The sequence below is a fragment of the Crassostrea angulata genome, chromosome 5 (genome assembly GCF_025612915.1).
Source record: "Crassostrea angulata isolate pt1a10 chromosome 5, ASM2561291v2, whole genome shotgun sequence".
Classification (NCBI taxonomy): domain Eukaryota; kingdom Metazoa; phylum Mollusca; class Bivalvia; order Ostreida; family Ostreidae; genus Magallana; species Magallana angulata.
Window position 1 is genome coordinate 19,221,478 of NC_069115.1, and position 13,312 is coordinate 19,234,789.

The 13,312-nt window shown below is 29.6% G+C and overlaps 1 protein-coding gene across 1 annotated transcript in view; it reads right to left on the bottom strand.

Moving 5' to 3' along the window:
• LOC128185192 (uncharacterized) overlaps positions 1 to 12,670 on the bottom strand; it is a 35,842-nt gene extending 23,172 nt beyond the window's left edge. The window contains exons 1-4 of the mRNA XM_052854851.1: positions 12,424 to 12,670; positions 7,499 to 7,683; positions 6,468 to 6,729; positions 3,389 to 3,520 (exon numbers count right to left, since the gene is read on the bottom strand). Of these exons, the coding sequence (XP_052710811.1) occupies positions 3,389 to 3,520; positions 6,468 to 6,729; positions 7,499 to 7,683; positions 12,424 to 12,670 (826 nt within the window). The remainder of the gene's footprint in view (positions 1 to 3,388; positions 3,521 to 6,467; positions 6,730 to 7,498; positions 7,684 to 12,423) is intronic.
• Between the last annotated feature and the right edge of the window lie 642 nt (positions 12,671 to 13,312).

Consider the following 13,312-nt stretch of genomic DNA (forward strand, 5'->3'; position numbering starts at 1 on the left):
TCCTTTCTTAATATTTTTCTAGAATATTTAAACAATATGAAAAAAAAAAATTAACTTGAAGTCCGAAATATTTATTGCAAGTACCGATTACTACATATCCTATCAAAACGGTCAGATGATCAACAAAAGACACATGATCAGTGCCTTGTTTTCCTTAGTATACAATAACTCAGCAAAATTCAATACTAATTATTGAATTAAAATGCTTTTTCATCATCACATAACTATTTCTTATGTATCAAGAAGGTACAATTATATTTCAATGTTTTGTTTGCTAATAATCTCAAATCCATGTAAGATTGCATTTAGTATAGACTTTTCAATTTCATGTATTTTTGTGCGAGGGCCAGATTTCAGAACAAAAGTAATCGAGATATTGATCATTAAACTGATTTCAGTCTCTAAAGAAAACATTACTCAGTTTTCTAAAATAGTTTTTAAACGAATTGCGAATGCCACAGGAAACACGTCTTACTGGTTCTCCTTTTATATATGTCTGAAGGGATTTGTTTAACAAACACGTCATTTGTAGTTTGATGCATGTTCATGCATGTTGAAAAATCAGAAGTACTTAGAGAAGTTAAATTTCCTTGGATTATTGTTTCAATAGCTGTTGTTTTGTCTTTAAAGTCTGTAATCAATGTTGATGGGTTAAATTATAACATTCGGCAAATGTAAATTCAGATGGCGTAATTTCAAACAAGCACAGAGGAGCAAAAAGAAGTTCAATAATAAATCTTTGTTATATGAACTATATTTAAAAAGTAAAATACATTAAATGTAAAATACATGCCATGACTTTACCTCATTTCACAAAAATTATAATACATATATAAGATTTTTTTCATATATAAAACTTGCTTTGAAACTAATCAATACATCTCAGGGGAGAGAGAGAGAGAGAGAGAGAGAGAGAGAGAGAGAGAGAGAGAGAGAGAGTTTACCACAATATTGTTCCATTTCGTGGGAGCTAGACGTTGAAAATTATGGACCTCCGAACCATTTAAGCAATATTCAAGCCTTTCACTGACATACATTGATTTATAGATAGTGTTGCTTAAGTTTGAACCTTTGCAAGTAACATCGTTAAACGTCGTTGTGAAGTTTAGATAATGTGTATATCTAAGGACGGTATATTCAAAACAAATGTTAAGTATTCACCTGGTTGTATAATTTCGATACACTGCTGTAAAGTTTGCGTTAACCTTGAAACAAAAATAGAAAAATTACGTCTTTAGAATACCTGGTAATATAAAGTCTCTGATAATTCATTTTAATAGAACTCAGGAAGAGTAGAAGACAGTATTTTATAATAGGATCAATCAAAATACTCAGAGTATCTTAGGAAAATTATATATATATATATATATATATATATATATATATATATATATATATATATATATATATATATATATATATATATATATATATATATCACTTAAATTGAACCCTTACATTTATTGTAATTAGAGAAACACGTTACATTTTGGTGGCAGCCGGTTAAGCGATAAAATACTAATGTGATTTAATTCAGTAGTCTAATTGTTTATTTGAATTCATTCGTAATTTTATTTTACCTGGTGTTATTGTACCAAGTAGGTGCTTTGCAAATTTTAGCAGGTATATGTCTATTAAGTAGTATTAAGTAGAGTCTGAGTCTTGCTATCATGCATTACCAAGTAAAGTTACCGAGTAAAGTTTACAAAGTATACACTTTCTGCAATTTATTAAAAAAAAGAAAACTTGGTATCAAATGAAATCAGAATGAGTAACATAGAAGATGATTTGATATCCGACCTCAATGCAATAGATGCCAGAAGGGAAAAACTCAGAGAAGCGTTAAAGAAATTAAAAACAACACCACAGAATACCAAGTCTTCATTGGTACCAGATTCCGAAGGAGATGTCGGGCAAGAGATCTTTGACAATAGTTTGGATGAATTTGAGTGCAGAACACCAAGAAACACAGGAGATAGACTTGGGCACATGAGACTTCCAGAGCCCGGTTACACATTGTACAAAGATAAACAGACCGACGGCCGAGATTTTCCAAAAGAAGAAGATAATAGATGTTCAAGTTTTGGAACATTAAGACAGCCAGTATTTACAGATACATATTTGACACCAACTTCTTCCTTAAATACTCGAAGCACTGTAACGTCAATAGCTACGTCCACTGTTACATGGTCAAGTAAACATAACCCAGTTCATGAACTTCGTAGCCCTGGTATGTCTTTGAATGATAATGATCAAAATACAATGCCGAAAGAAAATTCTTACTGGAAAACGATAATGAAACCATGGATCTGGGTCTTGATAGATTTTAAACCTTATTTTGAAGCATGCAACGACATTAACTCGTGAAATTCACAACGGAAATGCCTGCACCTAGCATCATCATTAAGGGGACAGGATCAAACTGTTCTTGGTAACATGAGAACAGGTTCAAATGGTACCTATACCGAGTTTTGTGATGCACTTGAGTCAAGATTTGCGCAAGCTTATCAAACAGAACTATATCGGGCTATGCTGAGAGAAACACGGCAATATGCATTTGCCAGAACTTAGGTTGTTTATAAGTGCGATGGTAAATGGCGTTCAGTGTACCTTATTGTAAGACACTGGTGCTAGCCTTACCATTCTTTCCTATAGATTGCATGCTGAATTAGTAAAAACTGGTGAAAATAAATTTCCTCCAGTTACACAGAGAACATGGATTGGATTTGCAAGGAAATATTGGTTGCTTTAGAGTAAGTCTATGTGAAACAATATCTATCCCCCCGAGGAGCGAAATTATATGTCCAGGTCAAATGTTGGACATACCCGAAAGTTTGCCGACACCACTGCTAATTAAACCATGTGCTAGATTTCAGGACAGTGGCAAAGCACTGTTAGCAAGATCACTTGTTAACTCGTCAGAGAGTGGCAGTGAGACTGATGAATACAGCTAGTCAATCCCAGACAATCTTTGTGGTAGGCGTGACATCTCCAGTAAAAGAAATAACAGTGCCGAAAAGGGAAGGCAGTGTAAAACATGTAATGCCTTGGGATTTTGAAATTTTGAAAGTTTAAAAAATAATTGATTTTCTGTAATTTTCTATTAAAGTATAATCATCACAAATTCATATTCATATTTTATATCTAAATCCGAAAAGCATATGTTTGCTATTACAATGTTGCATTTATATATATATATATATATATATATATATATATATATATATATATATATATATATATATATATATATATATATATATATATATATATATATATATATATATCGTTTTTATCAATACTTTAAAAGTCTTCTTTTATTATGACCAAACTCTCTCTGTATCTTTTACAATGTAGCACCATAATTTAACATAAGACTTAAACGTACTTGATCTTAATGAAAGACCAACTTTCGTAGTTGTGTTGAATTTTGTAGTTTCAGTGACAGAAGTGGTGCATTTACGAATGCTCAAACTACTTGTGGTATTTACTTCTTCAGTCATCTCAGGCACAATACAATCTGTATAATCAAAACAACATAAAATGATAAATACACAGATACATTTATGTTAAGCAATTCTCTTTCAATTTCTATTTACATGTACATGTAATACAGTAATACTGCATAATGTTTCGAAGAACGCGAATTACTCAGTTTTATGTTGTATAATATTTTGAAAAAAAATCAAACTATTTACCTAAAAACTAGTTTTCTCAAATAAAAAAAATGAGTCCTATACTATAGTAGAATCATGTAACAAAGATTGTCTGATTTTGAACCAGATTTAGGATGACGAATTACTATTTATATCATTAGATAAGTGTCATGTTGTAATGTAATTATATTTTTATCAATTTTGTAATGGTCCCTCGTTATAAGTATACTCAAATAATATGAATAAAATGAACTTCAAATTTGCCGATGTAACTGCATAAATGTACTTTGTGGAAATTATTGGTGATAGATTGTAGAGCAATTGTTCACACATGTAATCATTTGCAAGTCTTTTGATTTTTCTACCTTTTTGCTGATAAATTATGAAATAGTATATGGAAAATGTATTTGCTTTGTAAAATTGAATACATTTGACCTCTTACGTCGTTACTTTATCAAATTGACACTAATTTTTTTTTAACATCTACACTAACCCCTTAGAGTGATGCTGTACATGTATATGTTTATTCATAAAAATTGCCACTATTGATCTGCACGTAAATTTAACAATGTCAATTTTATTTAAATTAACATTTTACTGTCAAGTAAGTCATGCATATTTATATCAAGATAAAGAAATAATTCAAAGTGTCTTTTTGATGCTAGATCCTTTTGTAACGTCATAATTTTTGACATATTTTACACCGGAATATATGGATTTCTTTTAAAAGCACATAAAGAAATATCATTTAAAGAGGAAGTCAAGAAGATAATATATACTGTTGTAGGCATGATGGTTGTATTTCATTCGTCAGACACAGAAAAAATATGAGATTTGTAACCAGTTTTTTTAACATATGACATTGAGAGGACAAGATGTAAACCACGGTGCTCTAACATATCAACCTATAATTCAACCTCGGATACACCTTGCATTTTAATACGAAGCATGATTTAAAGACCATATTTTTCAAATGTTTTACTCCAGGCATATAACTTTCTTTTATTTTATAGATCTTGACCCTAAGGTAAGATATGATTCAATTTTTTTAATAATAATTGTTGTGCAAAAATCTAAGCAACTTGTCTTTCCACAAAATATGAAGTTAAAAAGGCAAACCAATAAAAATCACAGAACTTATACGTTTAGGTTTAGCTTCTAATTAATATAATCTTAACATTTTATGAGCTTCTAAACCTAGTGGATTCTATATACAGTTAATTGATAGGTTCATGGATAAAAACTGTTTTGTTTTACATTCATTACCATATTTCCCAATAGAAAATGCAATAGATTGTCAATATATTAAATGAGTTTTAAAGTAAAGGGAAGCCGGTAGACTGTCTTTAAATGAACTATATCTTCGATGTTTCATTTAACAGTTTAACTGTCAGGTTTTTTTTATGTGTAATGTATTAATTTTGTAAAGGAGAAAAAAAGAAGCTGTATAACGATCTTCTTACAATAGATCATTGTTTTAATTTATCATACATGTATAGAGTCTAGTATTACGCCTTAATTCTATTGAAAAAAGATTCCATTCCTATAATGTGACATATCAATGTTATTCTATCTACTCGGTGTTAAAGAAAGGACATCTTAATGCTAATTTGAGAACTAACTGTGAGTAATGTGCACAATTTGGGGCTTCAAGTTAGAGTAGAATATATTTTTAAACAAAATTGTCATTTTTTTCAAAAAAAAAAAAAAATTATTGAGAAACACATATTTTCAATAATGTTTCCATTGTAACACAAAGGAAATTTCAAAATATGATTTTTTCATTTAGTTTGATTAATTATTGCAAATCTTGAGTTTTTTGGCATACACTATTATGGGTTTTTTTTTCAATTAAGATTTTAAAAATAAAAATTTAGAACCGTTGCTTTGGTAACAAACTGAAAAATAAGGTATTTTCTGTTAATTCGAGGCATTTTTGAATGGGTAATACTCATATATAAAGTATAGATAAATTATATGAATTGGTGAGAAAAAATCAAGTATAACTTAGACTTGAAAGCAATTTGAAACAAATCTGACATTTGCCGAAAATAATTGCCGTTGCTATGGACTTTTCTAAAAGTAAGAATTGCTGTGTGATTTTCTACGCAACTTTCATTCCATAGCAATAAAGCTTTTATGCTGAATTACAAAGTTTACATTGTATACAGTAAAACTTTATGAATAGCTTTACAAGTTCCAACAAAAAGCATCTGCTAAAATTTCTAAATTTAGGATTTACAGTATTTCAAAATCATCTACAATTTTTCAGTTTTTTTTCGATTTCTTGGCCTTGTTACCATAGCAACGGGTGTCAATTTCATACATAAAATGTATTTCGCATGGACATTGATAAGGATATAAAAATTAATAATTTCCCTTTTCAGCTAATAAAAAAATGCAAAAGACCAATTTCAAAAATGTCTAACGGTTTCCATGGTAAGATTTTAAAAGTATTGATTTCTCCATCAATTTTGTTCTCTAAAATAAGAATTGACAATAGTTCCAAAATTGTTTATGTCTTTCATAGTGTCATTTTGCGTTTTACACCTGAATGTGTCCATGAATGAAATATAAAAAAAAAATGGTCACTATGCGTGCGTGGCCAGACCCTCTTATAAATTATTGATTTTTATATAGAACTGATGTTAACTTCGAAAGTACCAAACTAAGTAACACAAATTCAATCACCAAAATAAATGATGTGATAACTCACGTGTACATGCAAGATTTTTTTATAAAAAATGAGACAGAGAGAGAGAGAGAGAGAGAGAGAGAGAGAGAGAGAGATGATGATGTTGATGGTATTACCACAATATACACCAAAGGTTCCACCCGATGATCTTGTCACGTTGTGAATTTCCATTCCATTTGAACATTGCTCATGACTGTCTTCAATACGGAATTCTTTCAAAATCGTGCGATTTAGGTGGGAGTTTCCGCAAGATACATTGTCAAATATTGTCTTAATGACTGATAGTTTTTTAAACGATATGATGGTCAAAGTTTTACACTTTTCAAGTGCATTCCAGTTTGAGAAATTGTTGTATTTTGCAGTAAATGTTGCAGTAATCTAAAAAAAAAAACAAAAAACAAAAACAGTTCTTTTGTCATAATGAGTAAATGTATTATGTTTATGAACCCTCAAAGGTCTAAATCATACTCATTCTTTTTCTAATTATGAGATACTTTTGCATGGTTGGCGTTCGGAATAAAGTATGAAGAAAATAAACAATACCAACCTTATTTATTTTTGTTTTAATCATATTTTTCACATTTTTAAGTTTAATTTTTATCTGTTTTTTTTTTCAATTTCATTAATATTTCCAATTGAACTTTAGTTTTTGTAGTTTTGTACAACTAGCACATAATTAGAGTCAGGTGTGATTATTTAAGATATTTACATATATAATGTATATTTCCCCTACCCCTTTTTAATCATCAATTTTGTATAAATCTGAAGCATTACATCTTAATATTGTCCTCAGGTTTTCTTGTCAGTCATTGTGGCCTAATTTCGCCATTCAGTCCCTTCCAAATAACAAAAGATATTTTCATATCCTTTATGAATTTCGTGATTAATATTGTTTCCTGAGTAATTATATATCAGTCTTGTTTTCCAAAAGGATTCAGCATGTATTAGAAAAATTTAAAAAAAAAACCCATAAAAAAAGCCAAAGCTTGTTATCGTCATAATTAGGTTTAAATAAATGTTTGTTAAGATACTAGTATAGGCCTAAACATAATATCACAAATAATTCAGGGGTGTCCTGAAAAAAAAACCTGTATAAACAGTCATTACTAGGTTTAAATAAAAGGCCAAGACATTAAATAATACATACCGTAAATGACAGCGTAGAATACGTGAAAAAGATAGTCTTATTAATTGTTTTGCACACGGATGCAAATGTCTTCTCTAGTATTTCTTTTGAATCATTAAATTTTGCTGTGATATTCCCACATTGGTATGGCACAACTTCCGAAAAAAACCAAGTGACTGCATACTTTACAGAAACTTCAGGAATTGCTGAATGTAAAAGATTGATATGTTATATATTAAGCTTATTTTCACAACGAAAAATGCAAACCTTTGTTACAATAGTATTATGATGGTACAGGTGTAGCATTGCACAAAAAGTTTACTACGCCATCGATAAATGTAAGTTATATATCTATAAACTGTTTAATTATTCCTCTGGATATAATGAAAGGAATTACAACTTTTTGTCGAAAATTGTTATATTTATATGATTTATGATATTTGAAATTTGAATCGAAAGAAATTGAATTTAGTGCACTGTAATTTCTAAGGTACCATTCATATATGATTTTAAGATGTATGTCATTGAATGAAATAAACAAGATATCCCAAAATAAAGGGTGTCTCAGAATATCTGCTATCATTTACTCTTTAAATAACTTTTGAACGAATTAATTTTACAAATTATAAAAGGAATATACATTACTGTATATAATGCAAATTTTCACACAACAAATTTCACGAACGTAAGTTTTTGACAAATTAAGCATTTTAAAAAAAAAATAACATAAAGGAGAGTGCGTCTAATATCCTTTTTTTATTAATGACATCGTCAATTGGATGAGGAAAATTCCTCACAACAATCATTGTACGGATCATATTTTCTCAAATGATCTCACTATTTAAAGAACCTATTGCTTTTTGAGTTGTTTTTCCTCAAAGTGTTTTTATTTATACCCCCGCAAACGAAGTTTAGGGGGTATATTGGTTTCACCCTGTCCGTCTGTCTGTCTGTCCGTTTGTCCTTCTGTCTGTAGACGCAACATTGTCCCCCTTATAGAATTTTTACTATTGCATTGAGCAGTCTGAAAATTTTTACATATGTTGATCACCATCTGAAGATGTGCACCTGCAATTTTTTTTTAGATCAGAGAAGATTAATGATTTTATGAGAGTTTTCATTTTCCTTATTCTATAAATATCGTACACTGCTGTTGAAAAGTAAGGGAGACAATCCTTATAGATTTTATTAATTAATTAATAGTATTAAAACACTATCACAATACACTATTACAACACTAAAACAATATTAAAACATATATTTATTTTTTTTTACATATTTTTACATAGTATGGCAATTATGGTAATGTTTTGGGAGTTTATTGAATTTAATAAGCTGAGCAAAGAAAACCATAGTCCTATGGGATCAATTTTCTGATATGGAGTTCCATTGTACCATAGGGAAAATTGAGGAAAATTTGAAAGAACTAATTGCATCTGTCAAGACTCCTATTAGAAAGATATTCATATTCAAAGTTTTATCAACACAAGAGCATTGCTTGGCTACCGGTATTTCCATTTATTGCAAAGGAGGGGATTATTGTCATTTTGTTGGTTTTCCTTTAAATCAATTCAATTTTAAAAAAAAAATATCACCAGATACATAAATTTGTAAATGTATTACTGTTAAACTTATGCATTTACAGTGAAATTCTGACAACTTTTATTTTAATTTTTCTTTGTTAACTTTTTTTGTTTATTTTTTTTACAGTTCTATATTTTTCTTTATTTGTATGTGTTCCAAACATTTATTTTTCAATTCAATTAGTTGTCCCATTTGAAATTAACCTTACCGGGGTATTAGTCCCCTTAGGAAAGTTCTAGTTCATAATAGTTTAAGTACTAGTATTTCTCAAGTTTGTGTTTTAAAATACAGATTATGCATGGAAGATGCCTTCACTCTTGTCCGGCTCATCTTAAATAAAATTCAATTCAACCAAAGAAATATGATGCAATATTGAGACATCATAATTCAATGTGAGGCAAGTTTTTTTCATAAACTTTTTTATTTAAAATTCAAACTATATGTATTTTACTTTTTGTTGTAGTCACAGTTTACAATATTTGGTCAAACATTAATTAATTCATATGAATTACAAATGGTATTAGATATTATGGGACACCCTGCATATTAAAGTTATGGAAATACATGCTTTTAGGCAGTTATCGAATTTCTTAGAAATAAAGTTATTGTAATACAACACCTGAGTTTCAAAAAAATTAAATTTATTTGAAACTCAGGTGTTGTATTACAATAACTTTATTTCTAAGAAATTCGATAACTGCATAAAAGCATGATGGAATTGCATGTAATAAAATCCATTTAAAGAAATATTCATTTATTTTATGTCAAAAAGAATAAATCAAATACTTATAACAGACTAATGTTAAATATATAGAAAAAAAGTTGTTTGCTAACAGCTGAAAGCGCAAGTGATTCAAGTGATTTCAAATGCATGTAGGTAAACCTTACTCAGGTTAATTGTCTCACAGTAAAATAAATATTATTGGTATAAAGTTCTTTGGTGGTCACGTGGTCAAATTTGTAAAGATAAAAGTTTGGTTTTTTTTCAGTTGATTTGATCATGTGCTTTTCAAGTTTATATTCCTGGGGCCCGTTTCACAAAGCATATTTAGGACTAAGTTATATCTTAGGAAAGAACTTTTTCCTAAGTTCATTACTTATCCGTTTCACTATTCCAGTCTTATCTTATGAAATTCCTAAGTTATGTCTTAACTTTAAGACAGGTAAATCGATGTCTTAGGAACAAACTTAACATGGCGACAGTTTATGTTTTGTATTGAAATAAATTTTATGCACATTAAAGTTGAACAAAAATACCAGAATACACGTATCATTAAGACCTTTTTCACTTTACTTTAGAACTATCAAAATATACATATATTTCTTAAATTACTTTCTTTCAATGGTAAAGATTTGTTTAGATTATCTGGTCGCACGCGCAGATGGATAGCAGGTATAGTTATTGCTAGTGCACAGATGATAATTAAATTATTCATGCGCAAGAATCACTAATATCTTCAACTGAAATAAATACTAAATAAATACTCAATTATATAATGACTGGATGATTTGTCCTATCCCTCCACGAAATAAACTATATTTTTGGGGGAGAAATTTTAGATGTTTTCTTTGATGGGTTTGGTGGGTTGTTCATTTTATTTTTTGGTCGTGTGTGTGTGTGTGTGTGGGGGGGGGGGGGGGGGTAGTAGTAACCGGGAAGTGGGTCAGAAATGTCGGTGCTAAATCCTTCATGGGAATGCTGTTTCATTCAGAAATTGTTGCATTTTATCCTCGTTTCTTCTCTTAGCAGAGATACATTCATTTGCGATGTTTTCTTTAAGTAAAAAAAAAAACCCACCGCATTTATATATCAACCATTACCAAAAAAAACCACTAATTACATTTAACTAAGTCTAAAAGTTTCACTTTAAATGCTACTTGTCACTACATGTGATTACTGTTTTTCGTTTGGAATATATAGTATGATATAGTAAAATCGTAAAATTTAGATTATCAACGAACCTTTTAACTTAGGTTTACTCATAGCTGTATATGTTTACACGGGTTATATAATGAACCAAAGTAGAGAATGAAATGCACTCGATCATTTATAAAGAATAACAAAATTTCTACCAGTAACCAATGTTATCAATTGATAAATGCGGTCATATTCAAACAATATTTAAGATAAAGAAATATATGTATAACGTTATGTAGCAATAAACAAGAAAGACACTACGATCAATACATACTATCTCAAATTCCAAAAATACCGTTTTTTTAAGAATATACAAGTTATTACGTAATTCTTATCTTCTCGTGTATGCATGTGAAAGTAAACTAATATTCACAATTTAGTACATGCACAAAGACACTACACTATTTCCACTCTATTTATACATTTTACTTTTTTCTAAGAAGTTTCTAGGTGAATAAGGGAATGAGTTTTTATATTCAATTATATTTAGTCTATATTCGTCTCATATTGAAACGAATTTACACGATCGGAATTAATTTAGAATAAATAATATGATATGAACGTGGCTTACAGTGTATCTTAAGATAAGACTTAGTCAACTGTTATGCAAAGAAAGTTTTGTGAAACAGCTATGACAAATCTTAGGAACTTCCTAAGTTACAACTTAGGCATATCTTAAGTTCTATCTTAGGAAACATCTTAGGAAATCTTTGTGAAACGGGCCCCTGTATTCTTTTAAATATTACTATTTTTATTGCAATTGCAAACTGTAAATAATGTCACTGAGATGAATCAATTCTTTGGAACATTAATGAAATATTTCACAGTTGACAATATTATTTGAAGAACTCCTAAGCAGATCTTTATAACAGAACCAACTTTTCCATCCAATCAAGAAAACCTAAGTATCCCTTTATAGATGTACTTATTCGTTAAAGTGGTATGCTGCACTTCCATTTTCTGACGTACTTCTGATCAAAATCATAAAAAACAATATAATTTTCTAAATTTTTTCTTTCCCAAAATGGTTATCTAACGGCTAGCGCAATGTGTAAGAGTGTTAACTACAAATGTGTAAGTCATCCAATTGGGGCTTTTAAAATTTTTACTTTTTAAAAAAATTAAAACGTAATTTTTGCTCAAAGATTGTAAAATTTAGGTTTTCAAAACCAGTCAAAGAATATTGATTATCATGTACTTTTACCCGCAACTGTTTTGACAGGTGTCCCACACCTTATTAAACATTTCTATGTTAACAGTGAGATCAATATTTCAATCGACAACTTTGAAAACAAAACCAACAGTACATATGATTTGCGAAGAAGTCTTAATCAGCCAGTGAACAGTTGATCTTGATCTAGAAAGGTTAGATAATATCAAGGAAAATTGAACGGATTATAAAGGAGCTTGACTCAAAATTTGAAGAAAAAAAACAAATAATTACGTTTGCATGTCGATATCACCGGTGTCCACAACTCATCCTGACAAATATATGATTCATTAGTCCGCCCATTCGGAAATATGTAACCACGATAACACCCAGCCTCACACGACACATTGGTCATACAAGTTATAACAGCGTTGTCTGCAGCAATGTCGAAATCATTCACTGAGCAACTACTGGCTAAGACTGTAAAAATACACCAATAAATTAAAATACACATACTAAAGGCGACACTTCTACGCGTCATGATTCGTTTTAAAAATTGAAAAAAATAACCTGTAGATTGGATCAAACAGAAAATCACCGTATAGGGTACGCTCATTTTAACAAGGAAAATTTATCTCTCAACATAAAAAACTTCCATTAGAAACGTGTCGCCATGTAAGTTAAACGATTTTGTGCACGTAAAACGCTTAAATAAAAAAGTAAAGCAATATTTCCTTCTAAAACCGCCTAACATATAGGTCTTTTGTTAGCTGCTCTGTTTTTTATTTAACGATATAATTTCATATCTTTAAACTTTACTCGTTTATTTCCTTATACTTTTCATTTCATTTTGCATTCGTTAAGCACATGGTTTTTTTCTATATTACAGATAATTTGTTTTTAAAGAGTAGTTCATTTCAGTTTCTTATGTTCTCTATTATTGTCCTTTATATTGCAACATGAATATCAAAACCTTTTTCATGTTGGGATAATTGTGATTATTAAAAAGCAAATATAAAAGTTTCAAGTACATGTATTTGTCGCATGGTTCCACATTAATAATTGCAAATTTCCATGTACATGTACATGTATATTGTTGAAGCTTGCACGGATCTTTTTGAATTGAAAGTGTTTACTTATTAATCATTTGAAAAATCACTAGGGTCAGCTATAAGATTTGACC